Genomic DNA, 23,476 nt, shown 5'->3' on the forward strand with positions numbered 1-23,476 from the left:
ATTTGACATGCTATAGATTGTTTTGGATTGTCTTGGCCATGTGGTTCATGTATTGCATAGCTATAGTACAATCGGCCTTGCTAGCCTTGAGTTTTGAGCACCATAGTATGACATACTTGAGATGTTTGCTTGCCATGACATCATTTCACATGATATTTCAGTGCATATAGTTTTGTCACACTTCCATGTTTGTCACTTCTTGCATATAGTATCAAAAGGACAATGAAAAAGCAATCCCAGGCACAGATCCATAGTATGCAAATGAAAATCCAAATACCTAAACACTGAAATTGAAAACAAGATTTACCATTAACAATCACCGATATATGAAGATTAAAACAAATTGTGCTAACCCTAACCATTCTTACTCAAATAAAATCAGGTAAAAGTGCAATCAATTTATAGGAAATGAAATCACACAAATTCGATGTACACAATATGCACATATACATATATATATATATATATATATAGAGAGAGAGAGAGAGAGAGATAGAGACACACACACACAACATAGGTGAGAGAGAGTGAGAGAGAGAGAGAGAGAGAGAATTGATTGAACTTACAGGGCATAGATCCATCAGAAGGGGAAGAACATCTGTAGACACCCCATTTTTGACCGGCTTTGAGACTCAGACGTCACCAGTTGAGTGCTCGGTGATACTGCATATTGTGCTCGTTCAGAGGTTTCAGAGTCTCGGCTGCGAGCCTTGCCTCCGGACTTCCAGACTCTTTTGTGCTTTGCCTCGGTTTGCGAACCAAGCTCGATTTCTCTATTTTCTCTTCGCGAAGGGAGGGAGAGGTCTCATAGATCATCTCTCAGTGGCCGTAGGCTACGTTTTGTGGTCGTAGGCCATTTTGCCCGTTTGGAGTCCGGTTTTCGGTTTTCGGAGCCGTTGGCCGTGTGCCTCGGTTCGGGACCGCTTAACCACCACCATTTGCTCCGGTTTTTGGCATGCATCTTATTTACTCCCTTTTGAGGGACACTAAGGTCTGAGAGACCCACTTCGTGGTCGAATGCCACTTTCGGTGCTTAACAGGCAGTTTTCAGGGCCCCGAATTGCGCGTTCTGGCCCCCGAACATTCGTTTTGCATCGGTTTTCGTTCATTTTTGGCAGGTACCTCTATTTCATCACCAAGAAGGCCGTAGAAGGGTGGGAGGCCAGCAATTGTTTCAGCAACCAGTTATATTCCTCCGGCGCCCTCCGACGCCCGTTTTTTTCACTTCCGAGCCAATGTTGACCACCCTAGGGTCACTTTCTTCAATCCTAACCCCCATATTTGTGTTGTACACACATGGGAGGACACCAAAAGTTGGTGGCTGGCCAGTAATTCCAATTGACTCTTTTGAACCCTTCCTAAAAATGGCCTATTCTCTCTCCTGTTTTACAGTTTACAATTTTGAACCACAGGGTTGTGTTAAGGGCACCTGGGAGGACACCAATTTGTGGTGGCCGGCCAGAAAATCTTTTTGACCCTTTTGACCCTTGACCGGCTGGTCATGGGGGGTGGCCGGCCGGCCACCTGCATCTCCAAAACCTGGCCGGCCTTGCTCCTCAGGGTGAGTACATTACAGCTGTATACTTTTTTCCCCCAAAAAATCTGTATCCGGGGGGGGACAACTTTTGGGGGGAAACTTGGCTTGTTTTCCCTCCACTTTTTCCCTCCCTTTCTCCCCCTCTTTGGTCTACATAACTGGCCTCTAGCATTGGTCCAAGGGTTGACAAAAATTGCTTAGGGGCTCTTGCATGCATATCTCCCTCCATCTCTCTTATTTCCTTCAAAAAACACCCAAGTCCTACACCCGTTTCTTCATCACCACCTAGCACCACACTACCACTTCCATTCCAGCAGCTTGGAGGTCTTCTTAGAGGCTAGGAGGCAGCTTTTCTTGGTCCAAGAGGCAGCAAAGGATTGGTCTTCAAGGGTGAGTTGATTTCTCCCTCTTTTTAGCTCATTTTTGCAAGTTTTCTTAGCCCCTTTTGCTTGCTGTTTTGAGCTCCGACCAAAACTGAAAGTGGCATTTTTTGGAGATCTATTTCATCTTTCATTAAGGGTCTTACCCTGTTTGGGACCCCCATCTTGCACTTGCTTCATTACCCCTTTGTATGCCATAATCTTGCATAGTATTTTTTGCCTATGTATGATCTGTTTTGGAGCATGATGTAAACTGTAGATAGGATTATTTTGAGCTCTTATTCAACATTGAAGAAGGGCTCATCACTGTTTCGGACCTCCATGTGCCACTTGTCATTATACCCCTCTTTGGTCCCCATTTTTGCATGATTTATTAGCCTATTGTGTCTCTGTTTTTGGACTTTGGTCCGAACTGAAAATGGCCCTATTTTGACCCCCTCTTCATGTTTCATTAAGGGTCTATGGTTGTTTGAGACACCCTTTGTATACTTTGTGTTGTAGCTCTTTTTTGGCCTTAATCTTGCATGGCATTTTGAGCACACTTGTATATTGTTTTGGGGGTTTCCATAAACTGTAAGTATTCATATTTTTGGTCCCTCTTAAGTGTTGTAGAAGAGTCTTTTTCTGTTTGGGCTTTGCATCTACCACTTGCTTCATTGCCTCCCTTGCGGAGCCATTTTTGTATGATAATTTAGTCCCATTTGTGCTTACTGTTTGGCCATTCTTTGAACTGTAAAAATGCTTATTTTGGGGCTGTCTTGCTTCTGTTTTTTCATTCCATGTACCAATTATGCATGCTTTGTATAGCTGTAAGCCATTTCATGTACCTAGTTTTGCATTTCGGGAGAAATTCCATGCATCGGGTGTCATTTCGCCTTGTTTCGGGGCTGTTTTCCCCCTCATCTTGCTGCTGATTTTTGCATGTTTGCATGTCATATTCCATGTCTTTGCCATGTTTCATTAGAGTGGCATTTCGGTGCCTGAGGGTCGGTCCTCGGTTTTCGTGCACGCGTGCACGCATTTCGAGTTGTCTTGTTTTCATCTGATGGCCTCCTATGTGAGTGTGGCTGAGGCTCTCTCATGTTGGTGTAAGCCCATTATTGCATTGCGTATGCCATTTCATCCATAGCATTGTGTATGCTCGGTTGTGTATTACCTCGTGCAGCTTGTATGCCATTCCATAACATTGTGTATGTTAGGATTGTATCTTAGTTGCATTTCATACATGTCATGCATATTGCATCGTGTTCGGGATAGGAGTTAGCCCGAGCACGGGAAACGAGGTGCATTTCGTACTCCGAGTGACGGAACGTGTCTCAATTCCCCAGTCACCGACACTCCGGATTGTCCATGATGGAGTTGGGTTTTAGTTGTGTTTTCATGTGCATTCATCCTATATTGAATTGTGCAATTCAACCCCTCGGCCATCATGCATCGAGATGCGTGATTGGTGGTACGAGGATCGAGGCATGCATACATTTGTGAAAATACATTGCTATGCCCCTTTCCTGCTCTCTGTTGCAGCAAATCAAGAATCAGCGGTCTTCCGAGGCATGGCACGCATTTCAAGAACAGGTGCAAACAGAGGCTAATTGGGGCATCGTCATGGATTTCCGCGCAAAGGCAACCCGGGCATGCATCATTCATCATCCGGAATGGAATCAAGGCAGTCCCTGGCTTGCATGCCAGTTTATTTATTTTCTTAGTTAATTTGTTAATTAATTAGGAATTTGTACATATTTGGACTGTAATATTTATTTGGACTGTACTATTTTTTTATTTGGACTGTACTATTTATTCGGACCTTCTGCGCGAGGGCACAACTGTAATAAGTGTGCGTGTGTGTGTTGTATGTCTTGCAACCCCACGTCTTTCTCCCTTTTATTTATCCGCTTATGATGGTTAGACTAGGGCATATTTCAATTAGCATACAGTATGATAGCATGTTTGCATTCATTCATCTGTTTTGCATGCACCGGGCTCGGCGCATCATACTAACTGCATTTGTATTTCAATTTCAAAGTTGAATACTTGTTAGCTGTTGCATCTCATATGCCATGTTTAGAATAGCCGGGCCTGCTATAGTTGCATTTTGCATGTGTTGCATTAGGCATTTCTGTATAATTAGGATCATGCATGATTTCTAATTAGCTTTTGTTTTGGCTTGGAGTACTTGGTAAGTTTTATGCTTTAGCATCCTTGCATGCGTGTGAGTGACTGCCATGAATAGCATGCTTACCATGAGGCTATATGCTTATGTGATATAACTGCCTGAATTCCTGTGGGTGAAGGTTCGGTTATTTGGATTGGAACAAATCATTGATTGTGAGTTTTAAGCCCACTAGATAATGGCAAAACCATCTTTTCTTAAAGCCCACCTGAGGGTGGCAAGATCTGCATTTTAAGCCTACTTGCGAGTAGCAAACCATCTTTCAAAAACAAACATGAAATGTCTTGTTCCAATTCAGGCGATCCAGTCTATACTTGTATGCTGCGCGCATCACATAGTAAATCTAGGCTAATAACCGGAATAAGAACACACAATGTTTTCAAAACTTGATATCATGGTTAGTAGAGGCCGATCTTTGATCGGGCGAGCGGGGGTGCTCACGAAGTGACCTTCCCCAATCGTACCCAAGTTCCCGAGCCGAGGCAACTTTGGTGATGACGGACACGTGGCCTTAGGCAAACGAGTCAAGGTTTCCTAAATTTCCCAAAATAAAATATTTAGGTGGCGACTCTGTATCTGGCAAAGCAATCCATGTTTGGCACTTCTTTCAAAATCTGTTTTCTCAAAACGATTTGTCGGATTTGGACTCTTTGGTTCAGATTAAGAACCGTGACAATTTTAGAGTCCTAAGCTGTAGTGACTCCAAATGAACAGAACGGGTGGACTCGTTCCTCCCGGGGTATTCGGGGACGTCTACAGTTTCTGGCGACTCCGGTGGGGATTTAGAGAACTTGACTCGAACTCATGATATCTGGTTTTGACTACACTTGTGTGTTTCTTTGCATTACATTTGCATTGGTGCGCCTAGGACACCGTGTTTGCCATCTGCTATTCCTGAACGGTTTGCCGGAGGCTTGTCTTGTCAAGGCATGACCATAAGGCTGACCGGTTGTGGGCTCTGCCAGTATGGGAACACAAACCCCGGTTTTACCGGGGCACCCTTTTTGACCATTCGACCTAGTGCATATTCGGATCCGTAGTGACCATTCCAAACTAGGACAGGTTGCTTGCCCGTTTATAGGTTGTTTGAAACCGCTGTGTGCGTAGTGAAACCCTAGCTCCTGACAAAATAGGACAGGGAAACCCTACCCCAACATAGGGGTGTTTTGGTTCTCACTTACTTGTTATGTGCTTTTGGGGTGCGTCTCCATACGAATGCATGTATCAATTTACAAGGTTTGGGCATCAGGCCTGCGAGCGTCAGTTCAGTATTGTGGGTATCAGGTCTGCGGGCATCAGTCAGTATTTGAGAATCAGTTATCTGCGGGTATCAGATTCAGTTTTGAGGACAGTGATTCAGGGATAATAATCAGTGTTGGAGGACAGTGTGTATTCAGCTTGTCGACCGTGTGTTGTTATTCCAGGCTGTGTGTCATGCATTTATTTTAAGCTGTTATACTGTCCGTTTATCTGTTTATTTATTTACTTTTCGCTTTATTTATCTTTTGCTAGGGGCAGTTCTAGCACAATTGCTTCCCACCCAGCAGACATTCTCCAAGCACTTTGGACACGAGGTCGTCGACTCAATCGATCTGAGGATCTAATTGAAGGACAGCCAGTGTTCCATTCTCTACCCCCGGTTATCAGGCAAAGACCGAGGAAGCGCAGTGTATCCGAGCAGAGGACTACCCCGTCAGTGGACAGTCAGATTGGGATCCCAATTACCGCTATAGGAATAGACTTGCCAATAGTTCGGACAAACCAGGGCAGTATGGCAACACCGACAGGAGTCGAGGAAATGATGCGTCAGATGCAAGAAACCATGAGAGCCATGCAACAGGACGCCATTCGCCGGGATGAGTTTGCCAAACAACAGGCCGAGATCATGGCCCAGCAGGCCGAGCTAATTACCAGACTGCAACAGCAGAATGCGGCATCTGCTTCACATCAAGTTCCTCCTCCGCCAGGGTCTCCCTTACCCGAGCAGGCACCCACTATTCAGAACGCTCCGCCAAACACCCACAACACCGTGCCAAATATCCAGAACCTACAAGAGGACACGAACCTTCCAATGGGGCCAGCTCCTCCCCCGCTTCCGCCTTAACTGTCCAAAACCCATACACCCAACCACCCGGACTCCCCCTTTGAGTTCGAGATTGACCATACAGCTCTGAAATTGAGCAAGCTTGAGAAGCTCTTCAAGAAATTGCAAGGGGTAAGGGCTATCCCGGATATCGAGGACGGATATACCGACGTGGCTGTAATATTGCCCAACAGGTTCAAGATGCCGCAAATTGACCGCTTTGACGGGTCCGGGGACCCCATGGTCCATCTTCGGCTATTCTCGGACATCCTGCGGGCAATGGGCCTAACACGACCACAAAAGCTTTCACTGTTCGGCCGAACCCTGCCCGGTGTAGCCGCCACCTGGTACGCAAAGTTAGAGGACGAGGTAAAAAGAAGCTGGGATGAAATGGCTGAGGCCTTTGTTGCGCAATACTCGTACAACACTCAGATTGAGATTACAACTCGTGATCTCGAAACGACAAGGCAAGAGCCCAAGGAAACTTTCTCAGATTTTGTAACCCAGTAGAGGGCAAAGGCGTCGATGATGACTTTGAGGCCCACTGACAAGGACCAAATCCGGATGATTGTGCGCAATCTCCAACCAAAGTTGATGCAGAGAATGATTGTACTCCCCTTTCCTACTTTCTCAGATTTACACGAGATGGGGGTGCAAATCGAAGATGCCATGAAACAAGGTCTGATTGACCAGGATAGGGAGCAACCGAGGAGGACTTTCAACCGTAACAACAATCCAGGCCCAAGTGGCGCTGCAAACGCAAGAGCTTCGGAGGTCAGTATGGTCACCACCATTCCCCCTCCCCTTCCAAGGCCCATGGCAGCCACACCCTTCTCCGGTGCATCCGGAAGCAATACTCAAACCTCCAAATACCCCCCCAGAGGCCAAAGAACCTTCACCCCACTATACATGCCTTTGTCTAAGGCTCTGGGGGTCTTGATCAGAAAGGGGCATCTGAAACCCCTAGAGCCGAGGCCATTGCCGAATCCACTCCCTCCCTCTCACAACCCAGCCAAATACTGTGCATATCACCAGCAGCATGGCCATGATACCGACCAATGTTTCAAGCTGCGTCACGAGATTCAAGACCTCGTCGACAAAAATGTGATTTTGCCACCAGAAAAACCCAACGTCACAACCAACCCCCTCCCTACACACAACCAAACTCCACCTCCCAAAAGAGTCAACCTTATCCAGACTGGGGTCGTGTCTTACGATCCTAGCATCTATATTACTCCTACCCATCTACCCAAGCCGGAGGTGTTCCTCCCCGACTGCACTGACTTCTTGTGCATGTTGGACATCTCCACAACCCAACCAGAGCCGACGGTGGTGACCATCGAAGATGGGGAAGGGCAGACTTCAGGAGAGAATGGGATTGTTGAGTCTGGGATTGAACAGAGTTTTGCTGGGAGAGTCTATGACCCGAGTGAGTACATCTTGTCAACAAGCCAGATTGGGCTGGGTATAGAATTGCCAGAGACAGGAGAGCTGTGTGTGATCCGGGGGGATGGATTTGAGCAAGGGGGAGATGATCTGACAGCTATAGAAGAGGACTTTGCCAACTTGCAATTTTTCGATGACCAAGAATCAGGAGACGCGGCAATCAACTGGTTTGACTATGAGGAATCGGCAGAGGCCACTGGACGGCTCAATGATCAACCGGATGTAGTGAGAGAATCCCAACTAGAACAGGACCCGGCGGGGGCGAGGGTATCAGCTGTGGCCGGAAGTCAAGTTATATTGCCGGAGAGCGCCGATACGAAGAATTTCGCTCAGGATGAAAGCATTGTGAAGATTGAACAACAAGCTGCACTGACGCAAATAAAACAACAGGGTTCTGAGAGAACCGGGAAAGCCAAGATCCATGAAGGGATCGAAAGTGCTGCGGGCACAAGGACAGATGATGCTGTGGGCATGCGGGCTGAAAGTGCTGTGAGCACAAACATACCCGAACCAGACGGGTGTCTTTTGAATGCCAGTGGAATGTGGTGGGAAGACGATGACTTATGTCTTGCCCACACGGATGAAGATTGGGGAAACAATCAACCGGATGACACTTGGTACCTCGATGAGGTGGATCACATGACGAGAAGCGGGCGGTACTTCAAGCCCCCGCACCTAGACCAACCCGAGGCATCCGGGAAGGATAAAGAAGCGGAGAAACAGAAGGAGAAGCAGATTGAAGAGGAAGCTGTGCTAAAACAGCTAAAGAAGATACAAGCAGACATCTCCATCTGGGGACTGCTTATGGCATCGCGAGTACATAGGCAAGCTGTTCTATCTGCTATGGATAAGTCCAAACTCTCCATAGATACTACACCAGAGCAGCTGGTTGGCCTGGTTTTTCCGGGAGGAGGTTCTCTGGCATTAACCTTTTCAGACAAAGAACTATCGCCTGAAGGCACAAATCACAACAAACCCCTCTACATTTCTGTGGAATGTAGAGACAAGTGGATACCGGTGGTACTTGTTGATACCGGGTCTGCTATCAATGTCTGCCCGACCAGAACAGCGTATGCAATCGGGTTGAAGCCCGCGGACTTCGTGCCGACTACTGAAGTAATCAGAGCATACGACAATACCAGCAGGGAAGTGATGGGGACTGTCAAAATTCAAACCAAGGTTGGTCCAGGACAACACAACATTGAATTCCATGTGTTGGACGTTCCCGCAACCTTTAACCTACTTTTGGGGCGACCGTGGTTGCACCAGGTCAAGGCAGTCTCTTCCACTCTACATCAAATGCTGAAGTACCCTCACGGGAAGGGGGTAGCGATTGTTTTTGGAAATTCGTCAATCCATCCGCCGCCGAAAGTGTCCACACTTGTCTTGGAAATCGAGCACGACACGGAGGATGTGTTCTTATCGGGGTTCACTTTGGCTGAGGCTCGAGTGGTACAAAATGTTATGGCTGTGAATGAGGGGGTGTACATCAGTGCTCAATCTGTCTACCTCATGAATAAGTTACAACACATCCCTGGAATGGGATTGGGAAGGAGCGGCCGGAAAGGCGTCGCGACATTGGCCGAAGTGCCACACAACCCTCACACCTTTGGATTGGGTTATCTGCCCACCAAAGAGGACTGGGTGAGGAAGGGTAAAGAGATGGCCGGAAGAGCCAGAGCAAAGAAGGCTGGGAAGCCTTTCGAATTAATGCATAGGCCCATTCAGGGTACCCTAAACGGACGCTTCGTCCGGGAGGGGGAGGACTTTCCGTTTTGCGGTTTCCCAGAACCATGGCTGAACGCGGAGAGAAAGCGGGTGCCTGGTTTCGAGATCTTCTTCGACCTGCAACTACCTGGGAATGACGTTGCCAAAGAGCAGACAGACCCATCAGCTGAGGTTGAGCAGTATAAGGCAGTGGATTCTGAGAGCACCGAACTTGAGGTGGGGGTAGCGCTGGCGTGTCTACTTTCAGATCCTTCGATCGACCAAAAGTGATTGGGGGATAACTCCTCGGTTTCCATGATTGGAGATGAAACAGCTGCGGGCCTTCCAGCGACTATCTTGGATGCATCTATCGCACCCTCTCTTACTTGGCAGTACGAGGAGGGATTTTTGTCCAGCAACACCGGGTCAGGTAGTGGGATTGTTGAGTCTGGGATTGAACAGAGTTTTGCTGGGAGAGTCTATGACCCGAGTGAGTACATCTTGTCAACAAGCCAGATTGGGCTGGGTATAAAATTGCCAGAGACAGGAGAGCTGTGTGTGATCCGGGGGATGGATTTGAGCAAGGGGGAGATGATCTGACAGCTGTAGAGGAGGACTTTGCCAACCTGTAATTTTTCGATGACCAAGAATCAGGAGACGCGACAATCAACAGGTTTGACTATGAGGAACCGGCAGAGGCCACTAGACGGCTCGATGATCAACCGGATATAGTGAGAGAATCCCAACCAGAACAGGGCCCGGCGGGGGCGAGGGTATCAGCTGTGGCCGGAAGGGCCGGAAGTCAAGTTATATTGCCGGAGAGCGCCGGTACGAAGAATTTCGCTCAGGATGAAAGCATTGTGAAGATTGAACAACAAGCTGCACTGACGCAGATAAAACAACAGGGTTCTGAGAGAACCGGGAAAGCCAAGATCCATGAAGGGATCGAAAGTGCTGTGGGCATGCGGGCTGAAAGTGCTGTGAGCACAAACATACCCGAACCAGACGGGTGTCTTTTGAATGCCAGTGGAATGTGGTGGGAAGACGATGACTTATGTCTTGCCCACACGGATGAAGATTGGGGAAACAATCAACCGGATGACACTTGGTACCTCGATGAGGTGGATCACATGACGAGAAGCGGGCGGTACTTCAAGCCCCCGCACCTAGACCAACCCGAGGCATCCGGGAAGGATAAAGAAGCGGAGAAACAGAAGGAGAAGCAGATTGAAGAGGAAGCTGTGCTAAAACAGCTAAAGAAGATACAAGCAGACATCTCCATCTGGGGACTGCTTATGGCATCGCGAGTACATAGGCAAGCTGTTATATCTGCTATGGATAAGTCCAAACTCTCCATAGATACTACACCAGAGCAGCTGGTTGGGCTGGTTTTTCCGGGAGGAGGTTCCCCGGCATTAACCTTTTCAGACAAAGAACTACCGCCTGAGGGCACAAATCACAACAAACCCCTCTACATTTCTGTGGAATGTAGAGACAAGTGGATACCGGTGGTACTTGTTGATACCGGGTCTGCTATCAATGTCTGCCCGACCAGAATAGCGTATGCAATCGGGTTGAAGCCCGCGGACTTCGTGCCAACTACTGAAGTAATCAGAGCATACGACAATACCAGCAGGGAAGTGATGGGGACTGTCAAAATTCAAACCAAGGTTGGTCTAGGACAACACAACATTGAATTCCATGTGTTGGACGTTCCCGCAACCTTTAACCTACTTTTAGGGCGACCGTGGTTGCACCAGGTCAAGGCAGTCTCTTCCACTCTACATCAGATGCTGAAGTACCCTCACGGGAAGGGGGTAGCGATTGTTTTTGGGAATTCGTCAATCCATCCGCCACCGGAAGTGTCCACACCTGTCTTGGAAATCGAGCACGGCACGGAGGATGTGTTCTTATCGGGGTTCACTTTGGCTGAGGCTCGAGTGGTACAAAATGTTATGGCTGTGAATGAGGGGGTGTACGTCAGTGCTCAATCTGTCTACCTCATGAACAAGTTACAACACATCCCCGGAATGGGATTGGGAAGGAGCGGCTGGAAAGGCATCGCGGCATTGGCCGAAGTGCCACACAACCCTCACACCTTTGGATTGTGTTATCTGCCCACCAAAGAGGACTAGGTGAGGAAGGGTAAAGAGATGGCCGGAAGAGCCAGAGCAAAGAAGGCTGGAAAGCCTTTCGAATTAATGCATAGGCCCATTCAGGGTACCCTAAACGGACGCTTCGTCCGAGAGGGGGAGGACTTTCCGTTTTGCGGTTTCCCAGAACCATGGCTGAACGCGGAGAGAAAGCGGGTGCCTGGTTTCGAGATCTTCTTCGACCTGCAACTACCTGGGAATGACGTTGCCGAAGAGCAGACAGACCCATCAGCTGAGGTTGAGCAGTATAAGGCAGTGGATTCTGAGAGCACCGAACTTGAGGTGGGGGTAGCGCTGGCGTGTCTACTTTCAGATCCTTCGATCGACCAAAAGTGCTTGGGGGATAACTCCTTGGTTTCCATGATTGGAGATAAAACAGCTGCGGGATGATAACCCGGATGCCACGATTATGTCCAAGTCGTCTTTTTCTTTCTCATTTGAGTCTGTTGTAACCGAGAATTCGGACGATTTGGATGAGCTTAATGAGAATCAAGTAACTGTGGTTTCTGAGTACTTTTCTGTGCCCTTAATTTATTGCATAAATTCAGACTTTCAAAATTTTGATAAAAACAACGAGGACGAAATTCCTCCGGTTTTGCAACGTTTAATTGAGCAGGAGCAGGAGAGATTTATCAAACCCTTAACGGATGAAATCATTACCGTGAACATTGGTACTGAGGAGGACCCGCGGCTGGTCCAGATCGGGTCCACCCTGTCTTCGGAGGAACGCGAGCGCTTAGTCGCTTTACTAAAAGATTTCAAAGATGTTTTCGCGTGGTCCTACGAAGACATGCCTGGGATCGATCCTGAGATTGTACAGCACCGGATCCCCCTTGACCCCGAAGCCCGACCTGTCAAGCAGAAACTCAGAAGGATCTGCCCCGACTGGGCTCTCAAGATTAAGGAAGAGGTCACCAAGCAAATCGACGCAGGCTTCCTGCTGGTATCCAAATACCCGACTTGGTTGGCCAACATCGTTCCAGTGCCAAAGAAGGATGGCAGGATCCGGGTATGCGTGGATTTCAGGGATTTGAACAGAGCTAGTCCGAAGGACGACTTTCCGTAACCGCATATCGATGAGTTGGTAGGTTACACAGCAGGGCATGCTTTGCTCTCATTCATGGATGGCTTCTCAGGGTACAATCAGATAGTAATGGCCCCAGAAGACAGAGAAAAGACTGCATTCACTACCCCGTAGGGAACATACTGCTACAGAGTAATGCCATTTGGGTTGAAGAATGCCGGAGCTACTTATCAACGGGCCGCGACCACAATATTGCACGACATGATCCACAAAGAGGTTGAGGTGTACGTGGACGACATGATTGTCAAGTCCAAGGAAAGAGAGGGCCACTACACCGCCTTGCAAAAGTTCTTTCAAAGGATCAGAGAATTTCGGTTGCGGCTAAATCCTCAAAAGTGTACGTTTGGTGTCACAGCGGGAAAAATGCTGGGGTTTCTGATTACACAAAGGGGCATCGAGGTCGACCCTTCAAAGATTAAGGCCATCTTAGAAATACCACCACCAAGGACTGAAAAGGAGGCGCGAGGCTTTCTGGGTAAAGTGCAATTTATAAGACGGTTTATCTCAAAATTAACCTTAACTTGCGAACCACTTTTTGGTCTCCTGAAGAAAGGCAAGAAATTCCAATGGAACGGCTGATGTCAAGCTGCGTTTGAACAGATCAAAGAATATTTGCAGAACCCGCCCATGTTGTTGCCGCCAGAGTCGGGGAAACCGTTGATATTGTACCTTTCAGTGACTGAGACTACAATGGGCTGCATGCTCGCACAAGAATCGGAGGATAAGGTGGAGAGGGCTATCTACTATCTGAGTAAGAAGATGTTGGACTATGAGACCCGCTACACTCCGCTCGAGAAGGCTTGCTTAGCTTTGGTATGGGCTACCAGGAAGCTGCGGCACTACTTGTTAGCTCACTCCGTAATGTTGGTTTCACGACTGGATCCCATCAAATACCTTTTCGAGAAACCGGCACTTACGGGTAGGCTAGCTCGTTGGCTGCTGTTGCTCTCCGAATTCGATCTGAAATATGTGTCACGCAAGTCAGTCAAAGGAAGAGCAGTGGCAGAGTTCTTGGCCGATCATCCAGTCGAAGAAGGTGAAGCAGTGGAGTACCTATTCCCAGATGAAGCCATTTTGCACATCGACGATGAATATTGGACGATGTACTTTGACGGAGCGTCAAATCAGTACGGGTATGGGATAGGAGTGTTGCTGATAGCACCCGAAAATTCTCGTATCTCTCTAGCCTTCAAACTCCGGTTCAAAGTCTCGAACAACGAAGCAGAATATAAGGCGTGCATTGCTGGCTTAGAAGCGGCCTAGAACTAGGGGCAAGACGTTTGGACGTCATCGGGGATTCAAACCTTGTTGTATCTCAGGCAAACGGAGACTGGAAAGTCAAAGAAGAAAAGATGATGATGTACCATCAGACCTTGGACTTGCTAATCCCTCGGTTTGAAAAACTAAACTTTGCTCATCTTCCAAGAGAAAACAACAGGTTTGCCGATTCTCTAGCAACTCTATCTTCCATGATAGACATCCCATTTGGAATCCAGATGCGTCCAGTCGTCATTGACCAGAAATTGGTGCCAGCCAATGAGTCGATCGCTGCTATAGATGAAGTTCAGGACGAAAACCCCTAGTATTACGACATTTGGAATTTCTTGGAAAAGGAAGCATACCCGCCAGGGGTAAACGCCAAGGATAAAAGGGCAATCAGAAGAATGGCTGTCTAGTTCATCATCTGTGGGGGTAAACTGTATAAGAGAGGTCATCTGGGAATGCACAAGCTGTATGTTGAAGCTGAGGAATCAAAGCGCCTGATGGAGGCCATCCATGGAGGAGAATGCGGTGCGCATATGAACGGAGTAATGCTAGCACGGAAGATCCTCAGACAGGGTTATTACTGGTCCACCATGGATGAGGATTGTATTAGTTTTGTTCGGCGATGCCACAAGTGTCAGATTCATGCAAACCGCATGAACATCCCGCCGTCGAAGCTATACAACATGACTTCGTATGGCTTTTTCAGTTTGGGGAATCGATGTGATCGGGGCTGTCACTCCGAAGGGGTCGAATGGGCATGAGTTCATCCTGGTTGCGATAGATTATTTCACGAAGTGGGTCGAGGCCCAATCGTATGCGGTGTTGAAGGCGTCACACGTTGCAAAGTTTATCAGAAACAACATCATTTGTCGCTATGGGGTCCCAAACGAGATAATTTCAAATAATGGTTCCCACTTCAAGAAGGAAGTGATAGACTTGTTGGAGAAATACAACGTGGCTTTTCATAAGTCATCTACATACCGGCCGCAAACCAACGGAGCGGTCGAGGCCGCCAACAAGAATATCAAACACATACTACAGAAGATGGTGGAAACCTACCGGGATTGGACAGATAAGCTGCCGTTTGCTCTGTGGGGCTACAGGACTTCAATCAGAACTTCTACCGGAGCCACTCCGTATTCATTGGTTTATGGGATGGAGGCCGTTCTATCTATCAAGATTGAGGTTCCGTCATTACGAGTATTGGCTAAGTGCCAAATAGCCGAGGCAGACTGGCAGCAGAGCAGATTTGAGGAACTCATGCTGTTTGACGAGAGGAGACTGAAAGCACTGTACCATATTCAAGGCTATCAGCACAGAATTGCCCGGGCTTTCAACAAGAAGGTTAAGTCCAGGAATCTAAAAGAAGGAGATTTGGTGCTCAAGGACAACCGAGCTCCATCCACGACCCAAGGAGCAAGTTCAAACCCAATTGGACTGGTCCCTACATCATCAAAGCTATCTGGTCAGGTGGAGCTGTGGTTTTGATGGATCTAGATGGCCTAGAGTTCTCCCAATCGATCAACATGGACAAGTTGAAGAAATATTACCCCTGAGAGGCTCGCTAGGCCGAAAACCCGGAAGGGCGACCTAGGCAAAAGTTAGAGCACAAAAAAAATTGGAAAATATAAAAACTGAGCTCGCAAGGTTGAAAACCCGCAAAGGGCGACCTTGGCAAAAGCTAGAGCATAAAAGGAGAGTGAAAATACCCGAGTGAACCTAAGCCTGAACTACGTAAGGCTTGATTCCCATTTTTGGGATACGTAGGCAACTTCACCTTGAAGTTCAGCCATAAACTTTTCCCTGATCAACTTTGTCCATTTTGACCATCTCGGTCATCTTTGTCCATCAGCTTTTATCGCGATTTCCGGTACAGTGCTATCCAGACTAGGGGCAACTTTCCGTTGCCATGCAGTGCTGCGGTACTCTTCAAACTAGGGGCAACTTTCCAGTTGCAGGGATCTGGGGTTGTGCATCTCAGTGACAAATCTTAGGCGTGTCCAGTTCTGATCCACATCGAAAATGGTTTTGAAAAGTGTTAATAAAAGTTGACTTTGTTCAAATTAATCTCTTTACAACTAAGACCATTTTTGGACCAAAGCGGAAAATGTTCAGTACCACAACCTTCAATTTCATTGATTTCAAAACAGAGTTCTCCTGCTCTTGCATACAATCGAAGTTGTTTTTTATCACGTTCATAAAGAAAACTTGAAAGTACTAATAAAGCAATAAATTCGGGGCGTAGTCAAGTCAAGTATCCCTGCGCCCCCTCCCAGAGCTGGTTGAAGCCTCTAACGCCAAGCTAGGCCCAACCTGTGCCTCCTCGTTGAGCCAATCCAAGCACTCGTCGGACAAAGTGCAACTGAAAGCGGGAGCAGGAGCCAGAAGCTCTCTAGTCCTCCATGCTGTGGCATATCGGGCAAGCTGTGCACCTCGGACCGGGAAAGCAGCTGGGTACTCAATCCCCTCTGGTGGGAAAATCTGATCATGACCGAACTGGCGCAGGAACCGGAACGGAAAGTAGAACACACAGTGGGTTAGACCAATCAACTGGATCCCGATCAGCCGGGACATGCTATAGCTCATTGCCGGGAGATTGAGCCAAGGACAATGCCAAGCAATGCGATCTGCGGACAGATTGCACATCCAGTCAAACCACCACCCTTCGTTAGGGGCATCGACTAGGCGCTGTCGAAAGAAATAGCCTCGAGCCGAGTAGGCCGGGCAAGAGTCCACAACCTGCAATTTGTCCATTAACCATACCTGGGGGAGGGATGAAAAATGAGAGAATAAAGAATAGAGAGGTGTATGGTGAGAGAAAAGTGAGAAAAGGGTTTTGTGAGAAAAACCGAGCCTGAGGGCCGAGTGATGTGAGCAAATACATATGTGAGGTTGGGTGGGAAACATTACCTGCAGCAGCAGTGGACTCCCAGCAAATCTAGTCGTCTCCCGGCGATAGACAGAATCCAAGCCCATCAGGGTCTTGGCCAAGGTCATGGCGATGCAGCTTTTTCCTTCTCTCAAGCCTTGAGCAACTTCAATCAGACGAATGCTAGCTCCGCCGAAGCCCGGGGATAGCAGAAAGTGAGACAGCAAGCACAAGCAAAGGGCGTGTTGCCGGAAACCTTGCCAATAATGGTTGCTGCGGTCACCGGCGTCAGAAAAGCGATGAATCAAACCAAGGATGTCTAGTTCCCCATTACAGATCAGAGACCTAGCACCATGAGCGGTGAGTTCACACATCCGCCCTAAAGCCTGGGCATGGCCAAAGCGGAGCTGGGGCAAGATCTCTTCATGACATTCAGACTCCATCAAAACCTGAAAATCTTCAAAAGTTGGACATACCTCTTGACCACCGAAGCTAAAGACGTGCGTCACCGGGTTCCAAAACCTCGCCGCGGCATGGAGAAAAGGGAGATGTAGCGGAGTGCGACTCAGCGTGAATAGTGCATTCAAGCCAAAACCCCGGAAGTTCAGCTTTTCCGAGCCATCTAGAGAAGCAACCCAAGCTGTGAGATTTTCAACGAGAAACGCCTCCATTTTTTGTGCAAAACTAAGATGAATTGAATCAAAGCACGGAGCTAAAGCTTTTAAAGAGGGAAAAACACTATTCAGAGGGACAAGTGTCAAAAATTGGGCGGCTGCAGGGTTAAGTGGCCGGTCGGCCACTTTTTCTGGCAGGCTGGCCACTTCTTGCTACAAAAATGGCCGGTTGCCCCCCTCTCTGCAAAAAAACTGGCCGGCCGGCTCCCAAAAGTGGCCGGCCATGCTCCAATGTATGCCTTTGGCCCTGTTTTACCCTCCGAGAGAAAGTTTCAAGCATTTCCATGCAACGGATGTACCGAAGGCGTCTATTTCCCTCTTTTTTGGATGCGTTCCGTTGCCCAGATCGTCCGAAGTACACTTCGTTTTGTTAAGTCTTGTTTATCGAGTTGTTGTTTTGTTTATCGAGTTGTTGTTTTGTTTATCGAGTTGTCGTTTTGCTTATCGAGTTGTTTGTTGAGCTGTCGTATTTCGTGTTTTTGAGTTGTTACTCTTTGTTTAAGCTTTTTTGTTTAAGTCTTGTTTATCGAATTGTCAACATTATTGCATTTTGATTATCGAGTTGTAAACTTGCTAGGGTTCTGTTATATCTTAGTAAGTTGAGTTGCTTAGTTTGTTGCGTCGGTTCACTACCTGACTTGGTGATTACACAATGCACATTCCCATTCAATTTCATTTTTGTGCAAAATAAAATGATGCGATACAATGCTAAAAGTTTAAAATACAAACACCTTTTCAAAAGCTGTTTCATTCCATCATGTTTTACAATAAACAAAGGTATAAGTTTTACAGAAAATAAAACTGCCTAACAATATGCAAAGTGCTACAAACTACTAGCAAAAAGGAAAATAAAGCAGGAAACAGCAGCATCAATGCCCTCGGGAGTGGGAATGAGAGGCCCTCCTCATCCTCTTCTACGGGACAACCTCTGCACCACCATCATCATCCGGGTCGGAGCTGTCGTCCTCAGGATCCCCCTCAGCCTCGCCTCCACTCCCGGAACCAAGACCGGAGTCCCCCTCCTCAGTAGATGTCTCTGACTGACGGTCTGTAACCTCCTCCTCCTCCTCCTCATCGGGCTCCGCCTCTATAACATGTGCCCTGTGTCTGCGAGAGGACCCTCCTTGAGCTCCTCGGAAAGGCTTGGATGGCCCAGCTCCTCGGGAAGGCCTGGATGGCCCAGCTCCGTGAAAAGGCCTGGATGGCCCAGCTCCGTGAAACGGCCCAGATGGCCCAGCTCCCCGAGAAGGCCCAGGTGGCCCGGCCTACGGCTGAGCATATACCGGAGGCATCTGAGAACAAAGATTTCAAATTAAATACATCAGTCTAAACATGTACGTCAGATGCAGATGCAAGTAAAAACTACATGAAGTGGGTGCATGTAAACACAGTGTACAAGCGGGGTGTGTGTCAGATGTGCTCTACACAAATAGCCTATCAATGCAGTAGAAATTAGCATGTTATCAGAAGTATGATAAATGCCAGAAAACTAAAGAGTACCTGGAAGCCCATGATAGACAACTGTGCCTCCCTCCGCAAGACCATGCCCTCGAGTGAGGCCACCAATCTGATCACCTCCTCCATGTACTCTCTGGGTGGCTGCAAATACAAGCTCAAATCATCAACGAATAAAGGAGTGTCTAAGCATTTGAATGATAGATGAAAAGTAGTAGAACATACCGGCGGTGAGTCGGGATCAATGACATATCGATGACTGGGCATCGGAGGCTCAATCGGGATCGGAATCGGAGAGGTAGTCCCAAACTGCCACCCCATCAGCTCAGTCGGCATATCCGGCCACCCAGGATGAGGAAGAGTCGGAGGAATCGGAGGAACCGATCTACCCCCACCTCTCAATGTACCAGCCCTGCTGGTGGAAGGGGCGTCTGCAGCCCGAGCCCGGGCCTGGCTCGAGGATGGCATACCAGTAGACCTCATCATTGGAGTGCGAACTCCCGTTAATGGAGCCATCAGGTATGTATGACGGTAAGTGGCGTAATCCCCCTCCTCGAGATGTAGCAAAGCATCAGTACCCAGCATAGCACTGACTACATCCTGGGAAGAGAGCCTATCAACAGTCCGCATACTGACTGGGGGTGCTGCGGGAGGGTCCTGAGAAATGTACCCCCATACCTGACGCAAAAAGCGTTCCCCCAGAAACCATGCTCTACCAACCGGTCCTTCGAGCAGGATCCTGTACTGGGAGGTGCCCGATCCTCTGGCATACTGAAATCGGAGACCATCACCCAAGGGTGCCCAGGGCTGCCATGTAATCTGCGGATAACAAGTGCATAAACCAATCAGCAATCGGGAATATGCGGGGCAAATCAAAGATGAAAATGGAAGGGACTGAGAGTTTTGAAATACCTCCGTCGTTCGCACAGAGTCAAAATACTGCCGTAGATAAAAGAGAGTCTCTCGGGGTCTCGGCCGGTGCTGGCCCTCGAACACCAGTGAGTACGGGGTCATGAGGGGCCCTGCCACCTCCAACTCTGGGGCTAACGTCGGGAAATATACGTAGACCCATAACTGAGAAAAGCAGTGCAGAATGTAAATACAAAGTGCTGAGGGCAAAATACAGACTGTAAAGTGCGTTGTGTGTGCAATGTACAAGTAATGAGGAGCAGAAATGTAAATCAAGAGGACAGAAAGTACCTCCCAGGCTCTCCAATAACCGCCAAGTAAGTCTCCCTGCCCGCGGGAGGTCGCGCTCATGTAACAATAAAGGGTAGCCAGGCCGGCGCCACCCCAGTCGTACCGACCGACCTGTGATAGGTCAACCAGAGCGCTCAACAGATACAGCCCAACCGTGTTCCCTCTATCGGCAAACAGAGTAGTCCCGAAGAGGAACATAAGAAAACCACGAGCATACTGCTCTGCCTCCTCAGGAGTCTCGGGCTCCATCTCCTCCCTCCGAAAATGGGAAGAGAACCAGGTGTATCGGACTCTCCCGGAAGCTCTGTCAACAGGCGAGCGGGCCCCCAGCAAATGTATCCAAGCGGCCTCCCATTCGCCCATGTCCTCGTCGTAAGGAATGGGCCAACCTCCTATGTCCAGGCCAGTCAATACAGCAAAATCCAGCGGGATCATAGTCAAATCCCCAGTGGCGGAAAAATGAAAGGAGTTGGTGGTGTCTCACCATCTCTCTACCAAAGCTGCCATCAGTGTCCTCCTGGCAGGACAACGCGATAACCCAACGTAGAAGGCCCCGAACCCCGCCAGATCTACTAAATCCCGGACAGCCTCCGGGAGCTCAACATACTAATCTCTCGCAGCGGTGGAGCCATATCCCCGCACAGTGCGAGAACCAGCCTGCATTCAGAATGAATACATGTGTCAGTATAAAAATGAATGAGCTGTGTGCCAATGAAATAAACGAGCTGTGTGCCAATGAAATGAGTAAGCTATGTGCAAGTAAATAGGCTGCGTGTGAAGAAAAGTAAGCGAATTGCGTGTTCTACTCTCAATCAGTGTGGGCTGTGTGTTCACCTTCAATTTGGGCTGTGTGTTCAGAAAATTAGTATTTGGGCTGTGTGTTCAAATCTCAATCAGTGTGGGCTGTGTGTTCACCTTCAATTTGGGCTGTGTGTTCAGAGAGTTAATGTTTGGGCTGTGTGTTCAAATCTCAATCAGTGTGGGCTGTGTGTTCACCACCAATTTGGGCTGTGTGTTCAGAGAATTAATGTTTGGGCTGCGTGTTCAAATCTCAATCAGTCTGGGCTGTGTGTTCAGAAAATTAGTATTTGGGCTGCGTGTTCAAATCTCAATCAGTCTAGGCTGTGTGTTCAGAAAATCAACTTGAGCTGTGTGTTCAGAAAATTAGTATTTGGGCTGCGTGTTCAAATCTCAATCAGTCTGGGCTGTGTGTTCAGAAAATCAACTTGAGCTGTGTGTTCAGAAAATTAATATTTGGGCTGCGTGTTCAAATCTCAATCAGTCTGGGCTGTGTGTTCAGAAAATCAACTTGAGCTGTGTGTTCAGAAAATTAGTATTTGGGCTGCGTGTTCAAATCTCAATCATTCTGGGCTGCGTGTTCAGAAAATCAACTTAAGCTGTGTGTTCAGAAAATTAGTGTTTAGGCTGCGTGTTCAAGCTCTCAATCAGTGTGTGCTGCGTGTTCACCATCAATTTGGGTTGTGTGTTCAGAAAATCAGTATGTTGGGTTGCGTGCTCAAACCTCAACCGATGTGTGCCGTGTATTCACAATCAATTTATGGGCTGAGTGCTCAGGAATTCTAGTGATAAGACCGTGTGTCCAAAACGCAAGCAGAATGCAAGATAAATTCGTAATACGTTACAGAAAAGGTGGGAATGAAGTAAATACCTCTCGTGCCTCGTGGGAGAGATGATACTCAGGCTCCCGCAGGAGGAGATCCCCGGGTGCTCGCTCGTCAAACTCAGTGAAGTGATGAAAAATGGCCTGGGGAAGAACATGTGCCGGCGGGGCATACCTCTCGGGAATAAAGGGTCGAACCCTCGGAGGCAAAGTCATGACATCAAAATCATCCCTGGCACCCGAAGAGCCTCCACCATGAGGAAAATTACCCGCCATTTTCAAAAAATCTGCAAAAGGAGCAAAAATGAACAAAAATGAGCCAGAATTGGAAAAAGTCAACAAAAGTCAACTCTCGGGAAATGAAAAAGTCAACAAAAGTCAACTCCCGAGAAAATCTTCCAAATATTGAGACAAACTCACCTCAAGTGGCGAAAACGAGAAAAGAAGCCCCGAAATCAAAATTTAATCGGTTCAAAGTGCTTGAAACTGAATGTTTTCGCGAAAACAACTTGCGTGGGGCGTTGGAAAACGCGTATAGAGCTCAGATCTGAGGGAGAAAATGGTTTGGGAAGCAAGAGGAGAAGATTTCATGGCTGAGGTTATGAGCTAAAAGTGTTTGGGTGAGAGAATATAAAGAAAAGAAGGTGAAAAGACCAATTTGCCCCCGGATTTGGGCAGGTGGCCGGCCGGCCACCTTTTCTGGCCGGCCGGCCATTCTCTTTTTGAAAAGTGGCCGGTGGCCTCCCCTTGGGAAATAACTGGCCGGTGGTATCCCCCACATGCTCACCTAGCTCTCTGCAAATTTTGAGGAAGATCGGAGTTCCCGGGACCTGAAAAAGTTCAAGAAAAGTGCACTTTCTGTCGCGAAATTGCTCCGCCGGAACTTCAGCTTCAAGTTCTGACATGTGTCTCATCATTATTCATCGAAATCAAAATGTATCCTTTTGTAGCCTTTCCAGGAAGTGAATCGGAGGCCGTGATCGAGTCGCCTTCGCCGAAACACCCGTTTCCTTGCTCGTTATTTCGTAACAAACGGGCACCTTGATTTATGCTCGTTTTGCACTATCATGCACATAACTTGCATTCTCATGAGCATACTTGCATTATTATGCACATTTCTTGATATTGCCATACCTCTGTGCTTGAGCATGCGTTGTCACGCACGTTCCTTTCTCGCATCGCGATGCATTCACTCGCCGGCACTGCGTGTGTCAAACTTTCGGAATCACATTGAATATATGTTGTTAGCATATTGTGCTTGTTGAATTTCTCTCTTTTGCAGGCACGATATTGTATGTACGGTTCATTTGAGACTGGTGCGACTAGACGAATCGCGCAGGTATCGTATCTTCTCCGTGTGAGACGCGACGAGAATTGAACAATTCTCCGCATTATTAACTGCATGAAATGTAGTTGTTGCTTTGCATTCTTGCTTAAAACTGTTGCATCTATTTGCGAATACTTGCTTCATTACAGCTTGCTGCATTTGCATGATCATTGAGTTACCTCCGGCTCTGTGCATATCGCTTTGCATTTTGCCCCCCTTGCCTGCAGGCATGCCTGCGGGCACATTTGTGTTATTTTTGTATGTTTGTCTAAGTCTTCGGCCTTGTCAAAAATGGGTCGTCTCTGGGCTTTGACATTCACTCCCGTCACTTATGACTTTCGAGTTCTGTCAAAGAGGGGCAACTATAGACACCCCATTTTTGACCGGCCTTGAGACTCAGACGTCACCAGTTGAGCGCTCGGTGATACTGCATATTGTGCTCGTTCAGAGGTTTCAGAGTCTCGGCTGCGAGCCTTGCCTTCGGACTTCCGGACTCTTTTGTGC

The 23,476-nt window shown here is 47.9% G+C and overlaps 1 protein-coding gene across 1 annotated transcript; it reads right to left on the reverse strand.

The window, feature by feature from the left end:
* Positions 1-211: 211 nt before the first annotated feature.
* On the reverse strand, positions 212-20,459 carry LOC145821742 (protein MAINTENANCE OF MERISTEMS-like). The gene is made up of 4 exons (XM_082918302.1): positions 20,025-20,459; positions 19,737-19,898; positions 19,050-19,643; positions 212-277 (listed from the first exon to the last, which is right to left on the reverse strand). Exons 1-4 carry the CDS (start codon positions 20,457-20,459, stop codon positions 212-214), a joined length of 1,257 nt encoding a protein of 418 aa, XP_082774428.1.
* Between the last annotated feature and the right edge of the window lie 3,017 nt (positions 20,460-23,476).

This window comes from Camellia sinensis, chromosome 3, assembly GCF_055761805.1.
Source record: "Camellia sinensis isolate YWXY chromosome 3, ASM5576180v1, whole genome shotgun sequence".
Classification (NCBI taxonomy): Eukaryota; Viridiplantae; Streptophyta; class Magnoliopsida; order Ericales; family Theaceae; genus Camellia; species Camellia sinensis.

What these genes read in the sequence shown, in the direction of transcription:
- LOC145821742 (XM_082918302.1), bottom strand. Translation starts at nt 20,459, where the DNA reads ATGATCCCGCTGGATTTTGCTGTATTGACTGGCCTGGACATAGGAGGT. An exon ending in ACTCTGTGCGAACGACGGAG is followed by an intron (nt 19,644 to 19,736) that starts GTATTTCAAAAC and finishes TGTTATCCGCAG; the next exon opens with ATTACATGGCAGCCCTGGGC. An exon ending in TTGATCCCGACTCACCGCCG is followed by an intron (nt 278 to 19,049) that starts GTATGTTCTACT and finishes TTCAGTGTTTAG; the next exon opens with GTATTTGGATTTTCATTTGC.